This window comes from Pipistrellus hanaki, assembly GCF_964339955.1.
Source record: "Pipistrellus hanaki genome assembly, chromosome: 5".
NCBI classification, from domain to species: Eukaryota; Metazoa; Chordata; class Mammalia; order Chiroptera; family Vespertilionidae; genus Pipistrellus; species Pipistrellus hanaki.
Genome location: NC_140507.1, coordinates 76,935,393 through 76,958,624, shown reverse-complemented (window position 1 = coordinate 76,958,624; position 23,232 = coordinate 76,935,393). Strand labels below are relative to the sequence as shown.

General features: G+C 55.4%; 3 protein-coding genes across 13 annotated transcripts; 2 read left to right on the top strand and 1 right to left on the bottom strand.

Moving 5' to 3' along the window:
* Nucleotides 1-862: 862 nt before the first annotated feature.
* On the bottom strand, nt 863-8,301 carry CCDC159 (coiled-coil domain containing 159). Of its 9 annotated transcripts, none has more exons than XM_084885784.1 (13): nt 8,159-8,283; nt 5,736-5,854; nt 5,541-5,635; nt 4,709-4,742; nt 4,348-4,436; nt 4,152-4,233; nt 3,796-3,985; nt 3,161-3,228; nt 2,988-3,064; nt 2,298-2,419; nt 1,995-2,077; nt 1,082-1,195; nt 863-933 (listed from the first exon to the last, which is right to left on the bottom strand). In XM_084885784.1, exons 1-13 carry the CDS (start codon nt 8,161-8,163, stop codon nt 929-931), a joined length of 1,083 nt encoding a protein of 360 aa, XP_084741910.1. In that variant the 5' UTR covers nt 8,164-8,283; the 3' UTR covers nt 863-928. The 9 variants fall into 9 exon arrangements, with proteins under 9 accessions (XP_084741910.1, XP_084741906.1, XP_084741904.1 ...); XM_084885780.1 differs by having other exon boundaries at nt 5,406-5,635; nt 8,159-8,269; XM_084885778.1 differs by having other exon boundaries at nt 2,298-2,432; nt 2,989-3,064; nt 5,406-5,635; nt 8,159-8,269.
* A 159-nt stretch (nt 8,302-8,460) lies between these two features.
* On the top strand, nt 8,461-10,850 carry TMEM205 (transmembrane protein 205). 2 transcript variants are annotated; one of them, XM_084885789.1, is made up of 4 exons: nt 8,461-8,546; nt 9,046-9,154; nt 9,251-9,414; nt 10,426-10,850. In XM_084885789.1, the coding sequence occupies exons 2-4, from the start codon at nt 9,055-9,057 to the stop codon at nt 10,729-10,731; spliced, it is 570 nt and encodes a 189-aa protein (XP_084741915.1). In that variant the 5' UTR covers nt 8,461-8,546; nt 9,046-9,054; the 3' UTR covers nt 10,732-10,850. The 2 variants fall into 2 exon arrangements, with proteins under 2 accessions (XP_084741915.1, XP_084741914.1); XM_084885788.1 differs by having other exon boundaries at nt 8,506-8,612.
* A 2,428-nt stretch (nt 10,851-13,278) lies between these two features.
* Nucleotides 13,279-23,014, top strand: RAB3D (RAB3D, member RAS oncogene family). 2 transcript variants are annotated; one of them, XM_084883217.1, is made up of 5 exons: nt 13,279-13,480; nt 14,778-15,043; nt 15,693-15,811; nt 15,904-16,028; nt 20,955-23,014. In XM_084883217.1, exons 2-5 carry the CDS (start codon nt 14,816-14,818, stop codon nt 21,140-21,142), a joined length of 660 nt encoding a protein of 219 aa, XP_084739343.1. In that variant the 5' UTR covers nt 13,279-13,480; nt 14,778-14,815; the 3' UTR covers nt 21,143-23,014. The 2 variants fall into 2 exon arrangements, with proteins under 2 accessions (XP_084739343.1, XP_084739342.1); XM_084883216.1 differs by having other exon boundaries at nt 13,282-13,431.
* Nucleotides 23,015-23,232: the final 218 nt, after the last annotated feature.

Here is a 23,232-nt window from a genome sequence, read left to right as displayed (position 1 = left end):
TTGGCCTGTAGATTGAAGGGTCTTGGGTTTGATTCAAATCAAGGGCACATGCCCAGGTTGCGGGCTCGGTCCCCAGGGAGGGTGTGCAGGAGGCAGGCAATCAACGGATCTCCCTTATCATTGATGTTTTCATCTCTCTTTCCCTTCTCCCTTCCTCTCTGAAATCAACAAAAATTATTTTAAGCCCTGGCCAGTTTGGCTCAGTGGATAGAGCTTTGGCCTGCGGCCTGAAAGGTCCTGGGTTCGATTCTGGTCAGCGGCATGTACCTTGGTTGAGGGCACATCCCCAGTGGGAGGTGTGCTGGAGGCAGCTGATTGATGTCTCTCTTTCATTGATGTTTCTAACTCTCTATCTCTCTCCCTTCCTCTCTGTAAAAAAACCAATAAAATATATATTTTAAAAATTGTTTTAAGCCGAAACCGGTTTGGCTCAGTGGATAGAGCGTCAGCCTGCGGACTGAAGGGTCCCGGATTGGATTCCAGCCAAGGGCATCTACCTTGGTTGCGGGCACATCCCCAGTAGGGGGTGTGCAAGAGGCAGCTGATCGATGATTCTCTCTCATCGATGTTTCTAGCTCTATCTCCCTTTCTCTCTGTAAAGAAATCAATAAAATATATATTTTTTTAAAGAAAAAGAAAGGAATACGTGTGGCTAGTGAGAAACAGCCTGTCTAGCCACTCATATCTGGACAGATCAATCCAGGACTTGTCATATACCAATCTGCCCTCGCACTGTGCTCTGACCCTAAGCTCCTACATCCCAAACAGCCCCTGGGATCTCCATGCCCTCCCCAACCCTGGTGAGTAAATGGGGGTGGCTCATTCTCAGGCACAAGAAGCAGCAGGAGCAACAGTCCGCAGGTGGAGGAGGGTCTCGGCTAGTTTATTTTCTCTCTGGAGGAGTCTTCGGGGAGAGCAACCCGGCTGCTCAAGCTGTGGGGAGACAGGATGGGTAAGGGCCAGGTCTGGTCCAGGGGACCCAGGGATGGCCGTCAGGGTGCAGGAGTGCAGGCTGGGAGCTGGGAGGCTCTGTGCTGTGGGATTCCAGGGCTGGTCGGGAGGGGCCGGGGAGGACCCACACCTGATGGGAAGGAGCGGCTCTTGCGGAAGGGTATCTGGGAAGGGTCCTGGTCCGAGTCGGAGTCCGAGTCCCAAGACTGAAGCGGAGGACTCAGGCATCTGTGACCGTTGTAGCCTGCAGGGACAGGTCCCATTCTGGCTCTCCGTGCATGAACCCCGAATGTGACCCTTGAAAGACCTCCGAATATGGATGGACTAGTGTCCCTTAATCATGCCCCTTGAATGTGACCCAATGTGATACTTGAATTTTACACCAATGATCCTTAAAAAACATCCAGGTGACCCGGAGTGACCCCTAGATGAAATCTCCAGGGACTCCTTAATGTGACCCCAAATTAAAAATGTGGCCCGGCTGGTATAGCTCAGTGGTTGAGCATCAACCTATGAACCAGGAGGGTGGGTAGTTCCTCCTGGGCTGCTGGCGTGATCCCCAGTAGGGGGCATGCAGGAGGCAGCCAATCTTTGATTCTCTCTCATCACTGATGTTTCTATCTCTCTGTTCCTCTCCCTTCCTCTCTGAAATAATTTAAAATATTATATATAAAAAATATTTAAAATATTGTATATATATTAAAAAAAAGAAAGAAAGAAACCCGTCCAAATGATGTGGGTCAGTGGTTGAGCTTTGGGCTTGATCCCCAGTGGGGGGCATGCAGGAGGCAGCTGATCAATGATTCCCTCTCATCATTGATGTTTCTCTCTCTCTCTTCCTCTCCTTGCCTCTCTAAAAACAATATATATATATATATATATATATATATATATATATATATATATATATATTTTTTTTTTTTTTTTTTTTTTAATGAGGCCCAACATATGTGACCTCTAAATATGGCCTTTGAACATGACCTCCATGTGTGAAGCTGGAGAATGACCCCACCCACCCAGAAGCATGGCTCAGTCCCTCTCACCCCTAAGGTTCCCAGTCTTGGGGCGGATTCCCGAGGACAAGTTGAGGCCATCAAAGGAGTTCTGTAGCATATGCACGGCGGACCTGCAGGAGGACGGGGAGCTGGGGGCCCCAGGTGACTCTGGACTGCTTGAGGCTGGGGCATGGGGCTGTTAGGGGGGCAGAGGAGGAAGGGAGTCCTGCTTGGAGATGGGAGGTCTGGACTCAGGTGGCTTCTAGGTTCTGGGGGTCACAGTTTGATCAGATTAGGAGCAGGGCAGGGCAGATGAGGGCCAGGGGTCAGAGAGTGGGGGCTGGGCATCACCATATGTCACTCAGCTCCTTCTGGAGGTCATTCCTCCAAGAGCCTTTGCCTCCTGATGGCACCTCCTCTGCCTCCAGCCAGCTGGTTGTCTCACACCCCTGCTGTTTCATCTTGGTCAAGACCTGGGGCTCCCACAGGGGTGGGAAGAGAGAGAAGAGCAGTCGTAATAATGACTGTGCAAGCCGAAGCCGGTTTGGCTCAGTGGAAGAGCGTCGGCCTGCGGACTGAAGGGTCCCGGGTTCGATTCCGGTCAAGGGCATGTACCTTGGTTGAGGGCACATCCCCAGTAGAGGTGGTGCAAGAGGCAGCTGATCAATGATTCTCTCTCATCGATGTTTCTAACTCTCTATCCCTCTCTCTTCCTCTTTCCTCTCTGTAAAAAAATCAATAAAATATATATTTTAAAAAAAATAATGACGGTGCAAAGTGACCATTACATGGCACTTATTGCATGCCAGGCTGCCCTCAGTTCCTGCAGCTACCCCTTTCAGGTAGGGATGTGTGTGTTTTATCCATGACACAGATGAGGAAAGTGAGGCCCGGAGAGGCCAAGAAACTCGCCCACAGTCACACAGCAGTAAGCAGCAGAGCTGAGATCTATGTCCAGGCCTTCTGGCTCCAGCCCGATGGTGGAGGCCGGCAGAGATCCCCAAATCCCCAGCCCACGTGGGGCCCCTGTCCTCTCCTCACCTTACGGCACTTCACCTGGTTCTTCTGCATCTTCTGGATGTTCACCAGGTTCTCAGTGATCTCTTCCTCCTGTGCCTCTGTGAGGGGAGGGGGCTCAGGGAGGCCGGCAGCAGAGGACACCACCACCTCCCCCCCCCCCCCGCCCCCTCGGCCCCCGGGCTCCAGACACTCACGGAGCTTCTGATAGATGAAGGTCACCTCCTCCCGAACCAGCTCTAGCTCCTCCCACAGGAATTTCTTGCTGAGGGGACAGTGCAGTCTAGACCCACAGCCGTGCCCAGTGCCTGCCTCCCCGCCTCACAGTCTGCCCACCTGCCTCTCCAAACCTCCTCCACCTCCCATGTTCCCATCTGTTCAACCACCATTTCCCCCAGGCTCCACCCCTCCCCAAGTTGCCTACCCACCTTCACCCTCCGACTACCATTGGCCCCCCCACCTTCTCCCTCCCCAGTCACCTCCTCCTGACCTGCAGCCTCCCTTTCCCTCAGCTTCCCATTGCTTGTCCTCCATCCCTCTATCTTCCTCACCCCTGACCTCCCATATTCCCAGCCTCAGCCCGCATCAACCTCTCCATCCTACCTCCTTCCCATCCTTCCTTCAGCTTCCCGTCTCCCCTCCCTGCCTTCTGGCCTCCCAGTCTCCCCCCACACAAACACTGAACCTGCCTTCGACCCTGTCATCTGTTCCTCTTGTCCTCTAAGCCTTCCATGGCCCCCCATCACCCTTACGCAAGCCGCTCCCATTTCCCCCTCTTGGCCTTCCCTCCCTCCCTCCCACAGCCTCCAGGCCTCCCCCTCAGCACACCCACCTGTCTCGGATCTCCTGGGCCAGCAGCTGCAGGCAGCGGGTGGTGCGGGTTCTCTGCACCTCCTCACTCTCTTTCAGGGTCTTCTGCAGCCCCTTCAGGCCTTGCGCCAGGGCCCCGTACAGCTCCTGCTGTCCCTGGTCCGCGTCGGATTTGTTTCCCTCTGTCTGGCGGCCCGTGGGACTCAGGGCTTCTTCAGAAACAGTGGGAGCTGGGCTGAGCCCCAGTCCCACCAAGCGCAGCTTTGAACCCACGTTTGCCCTAGCCTGGCTGGATCCCGACCCTGAATCCAGGCTCGCCCACTTCTCTCACTCTGACCCAGCCCACCCTGACAGCCTCCCGCCTGGCCTTGACCTCACCTTCAAGCTGCTGGATCTTGATTTGCTGCAGGCAGCTCTCTTTCTCCAACATGGTCACTGAGTGATTTAGGAACTCAAAAGCCTGTGGGGGAAGAGGTCATGCCTGGGAGGCAGGGGGCGGGGGATGGGGGGTGGGGGGAGGGGGGGGAGGAAGGGACAGAGGTCGCTGGGCACAGGGCTGGCTGAGGAGGCCAACCTTAGTCTGGGCCTGTAGCTGGTTCTTGAGTGACTCCAGTTCGCAGCGCAGGGGCTTCTGGGTGTCAGGAATCATCATGGTGGGCTTACCTGCGAGCAGAAGTGTGGGTCGGCCCAGCTGGGCAGGGTGGGGGCAGGGGCAAGGTCAGGAGCAGGGATCACAGAGCCTGAGGTAGAGGCAGGAGTAGGGGGTCATGATCAGGGACTGGGATGGAGGGCAAGGTCAGGGGCAAGAGGCAGCCGATGCTGGGGCAGGCTGAGTGGGCAGCAATGGCAGGATCCCACGGAGGCTGGGACAGAGGGTGGATGCAGGAACCAGCAGGTCTTGCACACCCAGTCTTGTGAGGAGGGAGGGTTCTCACCTTTGGTTTTAGAAGAGCTGGTCTCCGATGGTTTCTAGGATAGGGGAGTATGAGGGCAGCAGAAATTCATCCCTGGGCTGCCTCCTTCCTCCCCCCAACCCAGGGTCTGCACATGAGTTGAGTCTGCTGAGTTCTGGGTGTCTCAGACCCTGAGTGCAGGCATATCTGTACATGCTCAGAAGTGCACCTATGTGGCTTGTAGCCTACATGTGCGGGGCCTCTGGGCTGCCCCTGACAGCATGCACCTGCCAAGCCCCATCTCTGGACTGGGCTCAGAAAAGGGTCCTCCTCTGTAGGGGCAAACGACATTGACAATGGCTGCCGGCAGCACCAACGGCACAGACGCATAACCATGGGTAATCCCACAACAATCACAGCTACATAAACACAGACACAGGCGTGCACTCCAAGGCATCAGACCCAGGGCGCCCATGCACACTCATCTCAGACACATAACCAGACACAGACACACAGTCACAGCCAGAGACAATGACAGAAAAGATTCCACTGAAACACACCATCCCACGTCCATCCCATCCATTCCCTCATCCAGTAAGGCATATTCACTGCAGGCCGGCTGAGCCCTGGGAGGTGTTCTGGGTGCTAAGGACCTCCCTGTCTCCCCAACCCCCCCGCCCCCAAGCCCTGCAGCAATAGACAGTGGTGCAGCAGGAAGGGGGGTCCGGGTGCGGGTAACCTTAGTGATGCTCGAACGCTTCTTCACAAGTTCCTGGTCATTATAGCATTCCTGCGAGTCCGCGTTGGGGAAGTGGGGAGACCCATGCGACTGAGGCCCCGAGTCCCTCCCTGGCTTCCAGTCTATAATTGTCACCGTGTTCTCTGAAGCAGCTGGCCCCGGGGTCTCTGGATCTGGGGCCCTGGACCAGTGAAACGTATAGTTCAGGTTCTTGTTGTCTGAGGCAGGGCCTGGGGGGGCGTGGGGAGTGAATGAGGACATCCTGAGGGCCGACCCGGAGCACGCCAGCCCCTCCCAGCTCCCCAGCTCTGGAGCAGCCCCTCAACGAACCCCAGTACTTGTCACACTTGTTGTTATCAAACGAACACAAGTTGGAGGGCGACGGAGATGAGCAGTAGCAGGGCAGAGAGTAGTCAGAGTCCCGGGGCAGGCCGGCCAGAAGAGGGTCGCTTCGAGTAGGAAGGACAGGACAGGGGGCTGCACTGAGACCAGCCCCCATGTCCCACACTGCCAGGCCCTCCCTGACACCTCACAGAGGCCTCAGCCCTGAACACAGGGCCTCCAGCTACGGGAGGAACAGGATGAAAGTTGATCCCAGCCCCGGGGGTTGGGATGGGCAGTGAGAAGGACCCAGAAGACCCCCCAGGAGAAAGGGAGGTCTCAGAAGAGTCTAAAAGAAAAAAACCAGTTCTTAACATTGGGCCCTGTCAGGAAACAGCATGTGCAACCCTAGCCAGTGTGGCTCAGTTGGTTGGGCGTTGTCCCACGTACCAAAAGGCTGCTGGTTAGATTCCCAGTCAGGGCACATGCCCAGGGCTAGATCCCCAGCTGGGGGCATCCAGGCGGCAGCCAACCAACGATTCTCTCTTATTGTTGATGTTTCTATCTCTCCCTCTCCCTTCCTCTCTGAAATCAATAAAAAATAGATTTTAAAAATATTTTTTAAAAACCAATCAACTATTCTTTAAAAAAAGAAAAAAGAAAAAAGAAAGAGCATGAGCCAAAGCTTGGAGGTGTGGGACCATGTGGTCTGTGATGATAAATTCAGGACGGTTGGAGGCAGAGTCCAAGAGGAAGCAGCAGGAGATTAGCAAGGCAGTTCAAGCAAAGCATTGAAAGCCGAGCAGAGAAGTTTGGACCCGGATCCCCAGATACCTGGGAGCCATCGTGTGTGAACAGGAGAGGCAACGCCTATCTATTCAGTACGTATTATAAGACATGTCTATTCGATTGGGGCCCAGGCCCAGGCTAAGTGGGGCTGGGAACGAGAGAGAAGGCAGCTCTGCCTCACTCCAGGGGGAGTGGTCAGGGCTGGCACAGATGGAGTCACGTGGGACAGAGCTGTCTGGGAAAACTTCCAGGTGGAGGGGGTCTTGCCTCCACCTGGAAGCAAGACAGAAAGGCCGGCCGAAACCGGTTTGGCTCAGTGGTAGAGCGTCTGCTTGTGGACTGAAAGGTCCCGGGTTTGATTCCGGTCAAGGGCATGTACCTTGGTTGCGGGCACATCCCCAGTAGGGGGTGTGCAAGAGGCAGCTGATCGATGATTCTCTCTCATCGATGTTTCTCTCTATCCCTCTCTCTTCCTATCTGTAAAAAAAAATCAATAAAATATATTTTAAAAAAAGACAGAAAGGCCACACTCTAGAGGTTTTTCTGAGTCCTCCAGTGTCCTTCCTCTGCCCAGTCCTAGAAGACTGCTATGCACCCTTCAAAACCCTACTCAGCATCTGCTCTGTAAAAGCTTCCTTAATCTGTTTTTTAAGAAAGATGTCTTTACTGATTTGAGAGAGAGAGGAAGGGTGAGGGAGAGAGAGAAACATCAATGTGAAAGAGAAACATGGATCAGCAGCCTCCTGCACGACCCCTAGCGGGGATCCAGCCCACATGTGCTGAAGGGACCATTGACTTTCTAGTGCAACCAACTGAGCCATACCGGCTGGGGCCCTTGATCCTTTTAAATGGATTTTTAGAGACAGAGGAAGGGGAAGGGAGAGAGAGAGAAACACTGATGTTAAAGAGAAACATGGGTAGGTTGCCTCCTGCATGACCCCTATTGGGGCTCAACCCTGCCACCCGGGCATGTGGCCTGACAGGGAACAACCCGCCACCTTTCAGTGCAGGGGGGGATGCCCACCCAGGCCAGGGCCCTTGATCCGTTTTTAAGCTCATATTTTCTGAGTACCTCACTGAGTGGGGGGCACCACCATCAACACTCATCTTCACACCCATCTTGTCACATAGAGGTTGTGCTTCTGCCTGAAATGTTCTGGAGTACCTTTTCAAGAGGCACTGGAGACCCTCTGGCTGGATGGTGTGGGTTCAAATCCTAGCCCTGCCCCTTCCTAGCTGTGTGGTATTGAAAGAATTACTGAACCTCCCCATGCCTTGGTGTCCCCAACTATAAAAATGGGATATCACGCTACCACATAATTGCTGTGATTAAGTAGATTAATCCATGCCAGTGTTTAGCACACAGCAGTGGGAAACTCAATGTATGCCCTTGAATGTCACGCTGAGAAACTGGGACCTGGGAGTCATAGGAGCCCTGAGAGGATTGGAGGAGAGGGAGGACCCGTTTCTGAGTGCCAACTGCAAGTGGAACACCCTCCCCCTCCCATATCGGTTGTTCCTCCTGAAGTCCCTACAGGGAGAATTCTTGGGGAGAGAGGGGAGGGTCATTAGTCCGGGCCCCGCCCCCCGGGCCTTGAGTCCTGCGCCCCACATGCTCCTGACCACTTCCCACTTCCACCTACCACATAGCACCTGCTCATACTCTCCCATCAGGAACCGCGAAGCCAGTCCCCAGCTGTGACGCTGAAATTTGATCCTGCGGGGACACCATCACTTTAAAACGCGCGGAGCCCAAACGCGGAGTCACAGAGAGGGGCGTGGCTGACGCGTTGGCCCCGCCCCCTCCGTCGCAGCCCGCGGCCTCATTGGCGCCTTCCCGCTTCCGCAGATCTTGGGAGCCGCCGCGTAATTGAGTAAAATCCCGGAGAGGGGGCGGGGCTTCAGGCAGGTTTCTGCTAAGCGATTAGTCGATAGCTAAGGGGGCGGTACAGAAGGCAGCAGGTTACGATCGGATTGGCTTCGGGTTCAGCTGGGAGGCGGGACGAGTTCTTGGTCCCACGAGGAGAAGTGGTGAGGATCCCGGGAGTAAAGTAGCGGGCTGGCCCCCAAGATCGGCCTCTGGTCTCGGACTCCTGGGTATTGCGGGTTGAAGTTCGGATTCCTATTGATGGGATCGATGTCTCTGGGATGAGATTTGGGGGTTTCTCAGGATTAGATGGAGCCGGGGTGCTTTGGGGGGGCCTTCATACAGATATCTGGATGTTGTTATGGAAGCAGGATCTTTGCTGTTAGAACTGGACCCCGACGTGATATTTGAGAGTCACTGAGGTGATCTCAGAAGATCTAGGGCGACGAGCTTGAGCTGGTGGGGCTGAAACTTGGGGGTGTCGGAGGTGGCATGGGTGTTGGGGTCCAGAGAGGCTGAGATCTTGAGGGCTGACATTTAGAGAGATGGGGTCGGGGTGTCGCAGGGCCCGACCCTTACTCCTGGTGACCCCGGCCTTGCGCAGGCTCACAGGGGCTGAAGGCCAAAGGTGAAGCTCTGAGCCACTCGGTACCTCCTTCCCAGGCCCGCAAGATGGAGGAAGGCGGGGACCTGGCAAGCCTGACTAAGGTGGTTCATCTCCTGGTCTTGTCCGGGGCCTGGGGCATGCAAATGTGGGTGACCTTCTTCTCAGGTAGGGACCCTCGTACTGGACGTCATGAATACCCAGGGCGGGGGCAGGAATGAGAGCAGGACCTGGAGTGTCCTAACGGATGCCTACACTCCACAGGCTTCCTGCTTTTCCGAGGCCTTCCACGCCATACCTTCGGGCTCGTGCAGAGCAAGCTCTTCCCATTCTACTTTCACATCTCTATGGGCTGTGCCTTCATCAACCTCTGCGTCTTGTTTCCACAACACGCCTGGGCTCAGCTCACATTCTGGGAGACCAGCCAGGTATGCAGTCTTGGGCTTCACTACCCTCTGAAGAAGACTCCTTCCCAGTACCCCTCTGAGCTCCTACGGCCCCTCCTTTGTGAGAATTAAGCGACAACAAAACTGTGCCTTCTTCCTGGTGAATACAAAGCTTGGGCTCTGTACACCTGTGAGCAGTCCACCGCCTGCACAGCCATCCCCAGCAGCCCTGTCTATCCTACCCCCCTGTCTATCTGCTGGCTGCTGCTCCCTCGCCTCCCTCTGGTTGGGCCTGCTGCCAAGCTGGGGTGACTCAGCTGGGCTGGGGCACTGACCCCAGCTCATTGTTTCAAAACTAGCCTGACTGGGAATTTAAAGTCCCCCACCCCCATCCACGCATTTCCCCAGTTACCAGGCAAGGGACCTTCCCTGCATCTCATATTTCTCTATCCCGCCCTCCCACTGCCCTCATTGTGTTCCTCAGATGTGAGCAGGAAAAGCCTGACAGGGGTTTCAAGAATAATCCCATAGACACTGGAGTATGTTATGGGTAACTAGCACTTTAAGGGCTTTTTATTCACTCCCTGTGGGCCCAATGGTTGCTTCTGGAATCTGGGCTGGGGCCACAGAGGAGATGGACCCTATCTTAGGTTCTCTCTTTTGGGGGAACGAGGGGGCAGTTATTGTGCGGTTCCAATTTGGGGAAGAGAGGTCCTGCTCTGAGATACTGTCAGTTTGTGGGAAAAGAGGACACAAGGCTGCATTCTGGAAACGCCCAGTCTGACTGTCAGAGAAGAGGAGGCTCAGAAGGTTTGGGGGGGAGGGGGATAAAGGCGGTGCTGATATGGAGCTTTTCCTGCCAGCTTCAGATTGTTAGACCTGGAGCTCTGGTGTGTGTGTGTGTGGGGGGGGGGGGGGGCGCTCCCTAATCTGGGTTGTGGAAGGAGTGGGAGGCCCGGCTTTGACCCTCTGCTGTCCCCCAGCCCCTCTGGACCTTGAGGATGCAGAAGGCCCCTCTTCCAGGTATGGCTCACCTTCCACTACTTCCAACAGCTCTGCCTGATGTTCCTGAGTCTCACACTCGCCACCATCAATGCCCGTTGGCTGGAGCATCGCACCACAGCGGCCATGTGGGCCCTGCAGGCCATTGAGAAGAAGCAGGGCCTGGGTGGGGAGGTCCCAGGCCGCCACCAGGGCCCGGACCTCTACCGCCAGCTGCGGGAGCAGGATCCCAAGTACAGCGCCCTCCGCCAGATCTTCTTCCGCTACCACGGCCTGTCCTCCATTTGCAATCTGGGCTGCCTCCTGAGCAATGGGCTCTGTCTGGCTGGCCTTGCCCTGAATCTTAAGAGCCTGTAGCACCCACTGATACTCCGTCTCTGCTGGGGCCCCAAGATCTCAATAAACCCATCTTTGGAAATGGCTGCTGTCCTTTTTCTCCCACTGGGAAGCAGGGGGAAAGGTGGACAAGAGTGGAAGCCAGGGCCTCTGTTTCTCCGTTCACACTCCCGGTGTGATTTGGAGTGTTAGCTGTTGCAGCCCCTAAGCTCTTCCTATCACAGTGCCCATGTGTTGAGCACCCACTGTGTGCCAACACATGGGCACTGGAGGTAATCATTCTCATGCTGGCACCATATATTATTGTAACCATCGCTGGTTCTGATCCCTAGGGGACAAGCATATTTTCAACCCCATTGAATTGGGGATGGCCATGTGTCTTGCTTTGGCCAATGAAATGTAAACAGTCCCCAACAGTCATTTCCAAAGAGAAGGGTACACCCTAGCCCGTTTTTCTCAGTGGTGAGAGAGTCAGCCTTTGGACCAAAGGATCTCAGGTTCGATTCCTGGTCAATGGCATGTACCTCGGTTACAGGCTTGATCCCCAGCCCTGGTCAGGGCATGTGCGCAGGAGGCAACCAATTTATGTGTCTCATGTTGATGTTTTTCTCTCTCCCCTCCTACTTCCCTTCCCCACGCTCTTTTAACATCAATGGGAAAATATCCCCACATGAGGATTTAAAAAGAGAGAGAGAGAGAGAGAGAGAGAGAGAGAGAGAGAAGGGTATAATGGTCCCCTCCTTATCCATGGGGGATAATTCTAAGACCTCGTGATTGCCTGAACCATGGATAGTACCAAATTCTGTATATATTATGATTTTTTTTTTCTTATTCACACATACCTTTCAATTAAAGCTCTTTATGGCTTCTCTGGAATGTCTGAATTGCCAGCATCACTACTCTTGTGCTTTGGGGGTCATTATTATTTTTTAAATTATGGGTTTAAATTTTTTTTTTTTTTTTTTAGAGAGAGAAAGGAAGGAAAAGGAAGGTAGAAACATTCATGAGAGAGAAACATCAATATGGACTGGCTGCCTCCTGCACACCATCCGCTGGGGATCGAGCCTGCAACCTGGGCATGTGCCCTGATTGGGAATGGAACTGGCGACCTCTTGGTGCACGGGGTGACACTGAACCACTGAACAACAGCGGCGGGGCTGGGTCATTAAGTAAAATAAGGGTTACTTGAACACCAGCACTGTGACACTGTGACGTTTGGTCTAATACCTGAGATGGCTGCTAAGTGACTCATGGGTGGGGAGTGTCCACAGCGTGGATATGGTAGACACGGGTGATTCACATCCAGGTTGCATGGAACAAGATAGCGCAAGATTTTGTCATGCTATTCAGAATGGTACACAATTTTAAACATAGAAATTGTTTACCCCAGACTTTTCCATTTGATATTTTCAAACAGCGGTTGACCCACAGAAAGAAGCTTTGGGTAAGGGAGGACTACTATACAAGCCAGTGCACGATTTGCCACATTCTCCCTTCTCCACAATGACCAGTGTGAGAAGCACACCTTAAATGTTGGGTGCCATTGAAGTTTTGGGGCTGCTTGTTACTGAGCATATGCCACTCCTTCCTGACTGATGCATGTCATTTTTGTTCCTTCTCAAGGCAGTCCTCAGAGGCATCTGCTGTTTCATGAAGCAGTGGTACTCAGAGATGTTCAACAAGTGGCTTCAGGTGGAGTTGGTGGAATTTGAACACCAGCAAAGCCTAAGCTGCTATCACTGCACATCCTCTCCTGCTAGCATAAAAAACAAACAAACAAACAAAAAAACCTCTAGGACCTCAGTTAGGGCTGGATGTGCCAAATTTCCATACTGTGTGACCTCGGTCAAGGAGCTGATCCTTTCTGAGCCTCAGTTTCTTTCTTTCTTTCTTTCTTTCTTTCTTTCTTTCTTTCTTTCTTTTTTAAAATATATATTTTATTGATTTTTTACAGAGAGGAAAGGAGAGGGATAGAGAGTTAGGAACATCGATGAGAGAATCATCGATCAGCTGTCTCTTGCACACCTCCTACCGGGGATGTGCCCGCAATCCAGGTACATGCCCCTGACCGGAATCGAACCCGGGACTCTTCAGCCGGTTTCGGCTGAGCCTCAGTTTCCTTATCCATAAAGTGGAAATGAATCCCAAGGGCCCTTAAGAGTATTTGGCAAAGGGATCGAGCCCACTCTGGGGTCAGGTGCACTGCAATTACAAACACTAATTCTCAGGCCAGAACCCATGCACAACCCTGGGAGGTGGAGACTCTCGTGTTCAACCATTTGACTGTTGGGGAAACTGAGGCCCAGGGAGGCTAAGGAACTTCTCCAAAGTCACAGGGGCAGAAAGCGGTGGAGCTGGGCTTCGAACCTGGCTCCAGAATCCTGCACTCGCTCAATCGCTCTGCACCCAGTAGGAGTTTTATAAGCAGTGTATAGTCGGGGCGGGTGCAGGGGGAGCTCCGGACCTCTGCACGCGGGGTGCCGCTTCCACCCTCTCCCCACTTTCCGCGAGTCCTGCCCGGGCCCGGCCCCGCCCCGCCCCGCCCCCCGCCCCCGGGAGCGGCCCTCCCTCCCGCCGGGGCGGAGCCCGGGGATCCGGTGGCTGCGGCGGCGGCGGCGGCGGGATCGGGGTCGCGGTCGCGGTCGGGGCGGCGGCGGCGGCCGAGGGCAGAGCCGCAGCGAGTCCGGAGGCGGAGACTCCGCGGGCCACGACCCGCTCGAGGTGACCCCCTCGGAGGGAGCGCCCCGCCCGCCCCTCTGCGTCCCATCAGGTCTGGGGGGGACCGGGGGGCGGGGGAGGCCCCGGGGGGACCAAGGCGGGCCGCGGGGACGCCTCCCCCCTCGCCCCCACCCAGCTGGGCTCCTCGGAGAACGTGCCTGGGATGCGGGGGCTCCCGGATCCCCGCTGGGAACTGGAGATGGGACCATATGGTGATGGGGGGCGGGGGGTGCTCCAGAGCCACCCTGCACCTGCTGGGCCCCTCCAGATCCGGCAGGAGGGAAAGGGGGCCCAGCCCGGGGGCCCTTGCCCAGTGCGGGGCCAGGGAGGATGGGCCGGCGGACAGGTGGGCTGGGGCTGGGGCGGGGACGGGGGCCCAGCCTGGCAGCCCTGCCCAGCCTGGGGACAGGCTTCCTGTCTCTGGTCTTCCCCTCAAACTCGTTCTCCCGGAACACGGGGTGGGGCCGAGGGCCGGGCAGAAAGGGGGGCCGGCTGTGTCCTCCTTTCACGTGGAGAAAAGCCCCACGGGCAGACGAGGAAGAGCTTTGCGGGGAGTATCTCCGCTGGGGTGCCCTCCGTTCGCCCAGGCCTTCTGGAACCTCACTCCCCGTGTGGCCAGACGGCTGGGGAAGCTGAGGTCTGGGGCGGCCCCGAGGGCTGGGGCATGTCCCGGGCCGGGCGAAGCAGCCCGCGGTGGGGACACAATGCCAGCGGGACAGGACCAGGCGTGGTGGCCCCGGCAGCAGGGCTCTTGGTTACCAGGTGGCCGAGGTGGCTTCCTTGTATTTGAGGACCATCACCCCAGCAGCCTCCCTGGCTGGGGCTGGGGCGGGCTGAGTCAGCTCTCTCCAGAACGATACGGGCCCGGCCCCTTTGACAAACAGAAGGTGGCAGTAACCATGGCCGGGCCGGAGCTGGGCTGATCCCCTGGCCGGATCCCTGCAACCTCTGGGCTGAACCTACTGATTAATCCCCTCCCCTGGGGATCAGGGAAGGGGTTAAGCTCAGCTTGGATGGGGGGCAGGGTAGGCACCCTGGCGGTGGCTGACACCTGCCAAAGTCAACACCCAGCCTGCAGGGGGGGGGGGCTCTATCCAGCTGGCAGGCCCCCTCCCCCAGCGCACACCCCGGCCACACTGGCTGCTCACCAGGGGGCAAAGTCCACACCTGCACTTTCGCAGGGTCTGGTTCCTCCGCGGCCAGAGGAGGCTGCCACGCGCCCCCCACCCTGGACCCTTGCATTTGCCAAACGTCCCCATTTTCTGCGTCCTGCAGAGCGTCGTCGCTTGGTTTCCAAGTGGCAGGACCGGGATTTGAACCGGGGTTACCCGTCTTCTATTTCCCGGCAGGGCTCCAGGCCTCCCCCCGCAGGAGGCTTCCCCCCAGGATGGCGTCCGCTGGAGACCCCGCCACCAGCCCACGCGACGCAGCGGACCAGAACTTCGACTACATGTTCAAGCTCCTGCTCATCGGCAACAGCAGCGTGGGCAAGACGTCCTTCCTGTTCCGCTACGCAGACGACTCCTTCACGCCCGCCTTCGTCAGCACCGTGGGCATCGACTTCAAGGTCAAGACCGTCTACCGCCACGACAAGAGGATCAAGCTGCAGATATGGGTGCGCCCGCCGCTGTGCCCGGCTCTGCGGCCGAGGGGGGCCTGCGGTCCCTCTGGGACGCCCACGGGGAGGTGCAGGGCCGTGGGGAGGGGTCCCGAGGCGGGGAGGGGGCGTGGAGTAGAGGCGAAGAGAAGGGGAGAATTATCTGTAGCGAATTGATTCCTCAGGATGAGAGGACACCTGCCCTGTGAGGTCTGAGGGGGAGTCAGCTGTCACCCAAGGCGGTTAGAAGCCCTGGAGGCTAATGGGAAAGGGGTTTGGGTACCTCTCAGGGGTGAGCCCAGAGGCCCCCACTGAGCCTGCCAGGTGTCAGAGCCACCCTCACCCTCCACCGCACCCCCAACGTGCAGCCGTTGGTAACAGTTGTCATGGTAACGAGCGCCAGGTGTGTGCATCAAGAGGGTTGGTCCCCTCTACCCCGAGTGGCTCCTAATTGTGGTCATTACGTTGGTTCTCGGAGATGAGGTCAAAAGGGCTTATAAGTCTGTGAGAGGCACTGGCCGCTCAGACGGCGAGTTCCTCAGGCTCAGGGCCATGCTCACACCAGACTGGAGGCGGCAGAGGCAGGCCCTGCTCCTCCCATCAGACGGGGCAGTGAGGGCAGGGCCCTGCGGCGACCCCTCGCCGGCTGACCCCTCGGTTTCCCCAGGACACGGCGGGACAGGAGCGCTACCGAACCATCACCACGGCCTACTACCGGGGAGCCATGGGCTTCCTGCTCATGTACGACGTCGCCAACCAGGAGTCCTTCACCGCCGTGCAGGACTGGTGAGTGCCTGCTGACTGCTGGTCCCCTGACCTTGGCCCTCCCCCTTTCCCACCCCCCAAATCGCGGGCCTGACAGCCCTCACGCCCCACAGGGCCACCCAGATCAAGACGTACTCCTGGGACAACGCGCAGGTCATCCTGGTGGGGAACAAGTGTGACCTGGAGGATGAGCGTGTGGTACTCGAGGAGGACGGCCGGAGGCTCGCCGATGACCTCGGTGAGTGCCCAGCCTGGGCCGTGGGCCCTGGCCTTCCCAGAACCAGCCCCTGTCCTCACGCTCAGACCCCGGGTCCAGCCACAGTCTCCAACCCTCTGCTCTTTGAGGGTCTGGCCAGAGAAACGCCCACGTGTGTGCCACCTTCTCCACTTCATTCCAGGGGGTTCCCCCATCGACCCCCCTCCCTGACTGCTGTCCCCCCTAGGAACGCAGCCTCAGGAGACTGTCTCTGGACGGTCTTTTTTATTTATTTATCCCACAAACATCCTCACCCACGTGGGAAGCGGCGGCGCGTATGTCCAATTCCAGAGCTGCTAGTGGCAGGGAAACCTTGGCAGCCTCCCAGGTGTCTCCCAGAGGAGGAAGCCACAGAACAGAAAGCATGTTCACGTGGCAAAACGCGGCGCGGCCGCAGGTACGGCGAGGCTCCTGGGAGCTGTGGCTCAGAGGCAAAAGCAAACTGCAGAACAGTGGCTGCTTCCTTTAGCGCCGGCAGCGGTCGGCAAACATTTGCTTAAAGGGCCAGAGAGGAAATGGCTTTGGGCGTAGGGTCTCTCACAGCGATTCACTTCTGTCTGAAAGTAGGCATAGATGATACACCTGCGAGTGAGTGTGACTGCCAGGAAAACGTTATTTACCAAACAGGCCGTGGGCCGGAATTGGCCTGCATTCTGGAGTGGGCCAAGGCCTGCATCTATACTGATGAAAGGGTCATAGGCTAATAAGACCGGATGTCTGCCGGACGTCCTTCTGGACAACGCCACAGTGGCAGGGGAGCCGTTAGCAGGGGTCTTCAAACTACGGCCCGTGGGCCACATGCCGCCCGCAGAGGAGTCTGATCCGGCCCGCCAGGTTTTTTGGGCAGTGAGCACAGCCGAGGTGTTACAGTAGGAATTAGTAGTTCATATAGTCCGGCCCTCCAGCTCTCTGAGGGACCGTGATCTGGCCCCCACTTTAAAAAGTTTGAGGACCCCTGCGTTAGGGGCATCAGGCAGGCAGGCAGGTGAGCCGTTAGGAGCCAGTGGTCCCAGATTTCAAGAGGGGTCCCCTGATTGTGAGAGGGTGCAGGCTGGGCTGAGGGGGACCCCCGGGCCCCCCCCCCCATTAGTGTATAAAAAGGATGAGAATAAGAACATATACCTACGTTTGCCTAAAGGAACTCTGGGAGGATACAGTCCCAGTCTGCAGCCCACTGCTGTGTGACCGAGGGCTCAGAGCCTCCCCTCTGTGCTCCATTTCTCCCCTGGGAGACAGAAGCGAAACCGTGTCTACTTCGTAGGGCTATTAGGAGGATTAAATAGGCAAACGCTGGCCTCGGTTGAACATTAACTTGTGTTATTTCTCAGTCGCTTTGGGATCGTGTGCCGGTGACTCCAGCTCTCTGGGTCTGCATGTCCCTATGTGTCACCTGCAGATAGTAACAGCCCCACCTCACTGATAACTGAGGACCAAACGAGTTAGGACGTGTGAAGTAGTTATAACAGCGTCCGGCACACGAGTAGGTTGCATCTCAGCGCTAGCTGGCATGACCGTGAACTATTGTTGATGCTTGCATAGAAAACTCTAAGCACTATGGCCCACCAAGTCTGAAATACCTACAATCTGGCCCTTTACAGAAAAAGCCCAAGGACCCCTGGGCTGTCCTGGTCCCCTTCCTCTCTTTTCTTGCCATCCGTTTGTTGGAGAAACGGGGTCTTTGTTCTCTGGGACATCTTGCACTCGAGGTTTGGGGCTCTTTGCCCCCTCGGGGTGTCCTTTACCCGCTCCTCTGGCCCTGGTGCTTTCTGGGAACTCTAGCCTGGTCTCACTTCCTGGGGAGTCCTATCGTGGGCTAGTGTCCTTGTGGGTGTCGCCCACACCTTCTTGCAGAGACATCTAGTGCCAGGGCTGAGGGGGGACTTCCCACTCTGTCATTAAGTTTAAAATGCCAGAGGACAAAGCAGAAGATGGAATTTAATCCCAATTTTGTAAAAAAAAAAAAAAAAAAAAAAGAAAGAAAGGAAACCAAACTAACCCCCTCATACACACAACCTACAAACCCAAGCCCAACAATTATGTATTTGTGTTTTTTTTAAATTAATTTTGTATTGACTTCAGAGTGGAAGGGAGAGGAAGAGAGAGAAACATCAGTGATGAGAGAGAATCACTGATTGGTTGCCTCCTGCAGGACTCCTACTGGGGATCAAGCCCACAACCCAGTCAGGTGCCCTTGACCGGAATCGAATCTGGGCCCCTTCAGTCCACAGTCAGACGCATAGAGTCTATCCACTGAGCCAAACTGGCTAGGGCTGTATTTGTATTTTTTAAAGTAGAAAGCTAGCCAGGACCGGTTTTGCTCAGTGGATAGAGCGTCCGCCTGCGGACTGAAAGGTCCCAGGTTTGATTCCAGTGAAGTGCATGTACAGTACTTTGGTTGCGGGCACATCCCCAGTAGGGGGTGTGCAAGAGGCAGCTGATCGATGATACTCTCTCATCGATGTTTCTAACTCTCTATCCCTCTCTCTTCCTCTCTGTGAAAAATCAATAAAATATATATTGATAAAATAAAATAAAATAAAATAAATATATTTAAAGTAGAAAGCTAAATATCAAAACATCAATAGTAATTGTCTCTGGGTGATAAATGACAAATGGCTTTCATATTTGTCTTGATACTTTTCAGCAGTTCTAGCTTTCTCTAGCAAATATTTATGATGAGAAAAAAATACTTTAAAAAAAAAAAGGATCCAGATTGAGAGAAGCCACACACATTTGAAGAAAAGGCCAGGTTTGCCCAGGAAGACAGTGGGGTGCCATTGATGATATGGTCTGAGTTCATATCCTACCTCTAGCATTCATTCATTCATCCATCCATCCATCCATCCATCCTGTCATTGAGCAAGTGGTTCCCTAATGCCTGCTCTGTGCCAGGCACTGGCTGCGGAGTGGACAAGACAGACAGAAATCCTGCCCTCTTGGAGCTGGTGGTCTAGTAGCGGAGATGGATAGGGAGCCTATAATTACACACCTAACTATTTAATTACATTTTTTAAAATTTAAAATATATTTTATTGATTTTTTACAGAGAGGAAGAGAGAGGGATAGAGTTAGAAACATTGATGAGAGAGAAACATTGATCAGCTGCCTCTTGCACACCCCCTACTGGGGATGTGCTTGCAACCAAGGTAAATGCTTTTCAGTCCGTAGGCCAACGCTCTATCCACTGCGCCAAACTGGTTTCGGCTTAATTACATTTTATAGTGCGGCATGACAAGTGCTGGGGCAGAGGCCCGTTTACCCTGTGCTGTGTGTAATGTGGCGGGTGTTGGTTTGCATTTCTGGCCCACCTTGGCGGGTGTGGCAGGTGGGAACACATCGGGGACCTCTCAGGGATAGTTCCCTGCAGCCAGATCCTTAACCAAACTTTTAGGGGTGCGGGAAGGGTCGTCATGTACCCGTGATTTTCAGGCCGGCTGGCTGCTTTTTGTAGCTGAGAGGCCTTAAGCAAAGCATTTGTTCCGCCTCCCACCTTTGGGAGGGCAAACAAGTCATGACAGCCACTGAGAATATACTCAGAGCTGCCTCCCAGCCTCCCGCCCCGGAAGGAGCCAGCCAGCCGAGACCCAAGGTGGTGCAGCAGGAATATTTATGATTCTTTTTTTTATTACATTAGAATATTTATTTAATGTTAACTGTTGTTTGAGCAAGGCAGCCTGGTGTTACCGATGTGAATTTAAATAAGCGAATTTCCTTCTCTGTGCCTCAGTTTCCTCATCTATAGAATGGGTTATAATAGGATGAACCTCAGAGCATCATTAAAGATGTTTATTTATGCAAAGCACTTAGAAAAGTGCCTGACACATAGTAAGCATTATATAAGCACTTTTATTATTATTATTATTATTATTATTATTATTAATTAATTTATTTTTAAAATATATTTTTATTGATTTTTTTTTTTACAGAGAGAAAGGGAGAGGATAGAGAGTTAGAAACATCTATCAGCTGCCTTTTTCATGCCCCCTACTGGGGATGTGCCCGCAACCAAGGTACATGCCCTTGACTGGAATCTAACCTGGGACCCTTCAGTCTGCAGGCCGACGCTCTATCCACTGAGCCAAACTGGTCAGGGCTATTATTATTATTACCATCATCATCATCACCATTACCATTTTTAGTGCCTTCTATCGGCCAGGAACTACTTACCACACACTCCCCACAAACACTGGGGAACCCGACAGCAACTGCAGACTGGTAGCCCCAGGCTGAAGCCCGTCTTCAGCTTTGCTTTCCTTGGTCGGAAGCACATTTTCCAGAGCATTGCTAGAGTCCATGTACATGTCCAGTGTTGTGGGCCCCCTTGCGGGACCTCCCTGTGCGGTACAATTCCATGTCAGGTAAGTCGAAGCCACCCGTGGGTACCTGTCCCTCTAGGCACCAGAAAATTACTACCTGGACTCCTGCAGCCACTGCCTTGGGACAAAGAGGTTCTTAGGGTAGTTCAGAGCAGGGATTCTATCACAAGGTTTTTTGTTTGTTTGTTTTTTTATTTCAGAGAGGAAGGGAGAGGGATAGAAGCATCAATGGTGAGAGAGAATCATTGATTGACTGCCTCCTGCATCCTGCTCCCCTCCCCCACAGCCCACTGGGGATTGAGCCTGCAACTCGAGCATGCACCCCTGATGGGAATTAAACCCGGGACCCTTCAGTCCACAGGCCGATGCTCTAGCCACTGAGCCAAACCAGCCAGGACTATCGCAGGTTTTTATTAACATAATTCCCATTGTATAGACATGCACACTGAGGTGCAGAGAGACTGAGGCACTCAGCCAAGGTCCCGTAGCCGCAGAACAGACAGACGTGGGCTTGGAACCCAGCTCTGGATGATGCCACGGCCCAGCCCGTGCCTCGTCGCGTCTCACAGGTGTCCCCACTATGTCCGCCCAGGTTTCGAGTTCTTCGAGGCCAGCGCCAAGGAGAACATCAACGTGAAGCAAGTCTTCGAGCGGCTGGTGGATGTCATCTGTGAGAAGATGAACGAGTCCCTGGACCCCAGCTCCAGCCCCGGCAGCAACGGCAAAGGCCCCGCCCTGGGGGATGCCCCACCTCCCCAGCCCAGCAGCTGTAGCTGCTAGAGGTGGTACCCCGCCCCCACCCACCCCCGCCTGCCTTGGCAGGCAGTGTGACTGCGGCATGAGCCACAAGGGCTGTTTCCAAGCTCAGGGCGCCCCCTTCCCCCCTCTGTCAGCTGTCTGCTGCCCCTCACTGCCCGCATGGCCCGTTTTCTCACCGCCGCCGCCAGCTGCCCAGGCAGCTCCCGGTCGCTAGCTCCTGACCCTGGGGACGGCGTTAGAGGAGGGTCTGGGGGTGCTGACCTGCACGCGCTCCCTGCTTCCCAGGCGTCTTCGTGGGGGCGCCCGGCAGCCTGTGGGGCTTCCACAGTGCCTTCTGGGTTCAAACCACGTTCTGGGTTCGAGCCGTTGTCCACGTCCGTTCCGTGCCGGGCATTGGTCGTCTGGAGCTCAGGAGCTGGCTGAAGGGGGTCAGCCTTCCTCCTCACGCCCTGCGGGCTCTCCGAGCTCATCCTCGGGAGCGGAAGGAGGCTCCTTGCTCAGGGTCCCCCGCTCCCATCCCGAGCCTGCCCGTCCCTCTCTGATCTCAAGGCCCCAGGCTGGGGCGGTGACGCTGGCCCTGGCAGACCCCTCCCTTCTGGCCTGCAGATCCTCTGTCTGTGCAAACAGTATTAAAGCAGCTTCACCCATTGTGAAGGGATAAGGGGGGACAGAACCCCCCCGCCCCCGGGCTTTGGGGACCCCGAAGTGCCTTCTGAGTTTCCCCAGAATTCCACGACCCTGGCACTGTGTTGGCTGATCCCTGGTGCCCCCGATCCAGGGTTGAATTCTGGAATTACGCCCCGTGTGAGGCCAGGCAGAGAATCGCCAGCCCCTTCGCCTTCCTGTTTGGGGCTTTTTTTTTGCCAGGAGTTCACCTCAGACCCAGGAGCCCCCGCCCTCCCGCCCCAGCCTGCCTCCCTGGGCCCATGGGGTGAAGTTTTAAGCAAGGTCTTTCCACATCGCACATCCTGCTAGAGGAGGAAATGGAGCAACGTTCTCGTAGCCCGCCCTCCCGGCGGCTCTGCCAAAAGGATGTGGGCTCCTTCCCCGTGGGCGCCAGGGAGGTCCGCAGCCATGCCATCGGGGAGGCCCGCAGCCATGCCATCGGGGAGGCCCGGAGCCATGCCATCGGGGGGGCCCGGAGCCATGCCATCGGGGGGGCCCGGAGCCATGCCATCGGGGGGGCCCGGAGCCATGCCATCGGGGGGCCCGGAGACGGGACCTTTTTTTGCTAACGGAGGAGCCACTCTAAGGGATGTTTGGGGTGTGGGCTGGAGGAGGGAGAGGGTAGGGTTGTGTAACTGCTACTGCCTCTTGTACTTCATGATGTTGCTCAGGAGTAGCGGGCGGATAGGGGATGGGCCGGGGTCAGTCTCCCCGGTTGAGGCTTGGGTTCCCAGCTGCCCCGGCTCCTGCTGGGAGGTTATTATGTGCAGTCTGGGGATCTGCCATCTTCACACACACCCTGTTCAGCTCCGTGGCCCCCTGGAACACTAACAGACATCCCCCCCGCCCCCCACTTGACAGACACTGTGAGGACAGCCCAGACCGATAGTCTGTGTTCCCAACTCTCCTGTCCCGGCCCCTGCTGGCCAGGTGACCTCCTGTAGCCTTAAAGGTCTGTGGAACCCGGAAGGCCTGGTTCAAGTCTAACCTTAGCTCTCACCTTTCTGGAAACTCTAGATTGAACCTATTTCTAGAGGGTCCCGTGGACCCCGTATCCGTGTCTGCCCGGAGGGTTTCAAAGCGATGATATCTTGGGACAACAACCGGTTAAATGACTGGCGAAAGGATCAAGTTTTGGGAGACACACCAAGTGAGAAGATCTGAGTGCTTGGGGTGGGAATCAGAAATGTCCATTGCTTTGACATAAAAATGAAAATAGTTAATATATATATATATGTTTTGTTGATTTTTTTTATAGAGAGGGAGAGGGATAGAGAGCTAGAAACATCAAATGAGAGAGAAACATCGACCAGCTGCCTCCTGCACAACCCCCACCGGGGACGTGCCTGCAACCAATGTACATGCCCCTGACCGGAATCGAACCTGGGACCTTTCAGTCCGCAGGCCGATGCTCTATCCACTGAGCCAAACCGGTTTTGGCTGTG

What these genes read in the sequence shown, in the direction of transcription:
- CCDC159 (XM_084885778.1), bottom strand. An exon ending in AGCTACAGGCCCAGACTAAG is followed by an intron (nt 4,234 to 4,347) that starts GTTGGCCTCCTC and finishes CTTCCCCCACAG; the next exon opens with GCTTTTGAGTTCCTAAATCA. An exon ending in AAGGAGCTGAGTGACATATG is followed by an intron (nt 2,078 to 2,297) that starts GTGATGCCCAGC and finishes GTCCTCCTGCAG; the next exon opens with GTCCGCCGTGCATATGCTAC.
- TMEM205 (XM_084885789.1), top strand. Translation starts at nt 9,055, where the DNA reads ATGGAGGAAGGCGGGGACCTGGCAAGCCTGACTAAGGTGGTTCATCTC. An exon ending in GTGGGTGACCTTCTTCTCAG is followed by an intron (nt 9,155 to 9,250) that starts GTAGGGACCCTC and finishes TACACTCCACAG; the next exon opens with GCTTCCTGCTTTTCCGAGGC. An exon ending in CATTCTGGGAGACCAGCCAG is followed by an intron (nt 9,415 to 10,425) that starts GTATGCAGTCTT and finishes TACTTCCAACAG; the next exon opens with CTCTGCCTGATGTTCCTGAG.
- RAB3D (XM_084883217.1), top strand. Translation starts at nt 14,816, where the DNA reads ATGGCGTCCGCTGGAGACCCCGCCACCAGCCCACGCGACGCAGCGGAC. An exon ending in TTCACCGCCGTGCAGGACTG is followed by an intron (nt 15,812 to 15,903) that starts GTGAGTGCCTGC and finishes CACGCCCCACAG; the next exon opens with GGCCACCCAGATCAAGACGT. An exon ending in GAGGCTCGCCGATGACCTCG is followed by an intron (nt 16,029 to 20,954) that starts GTGAGTGCCCAG and finishes ATGTCCGCCCAG; the next exon opens with GTTTCGAGTTCTTCGAGGCC.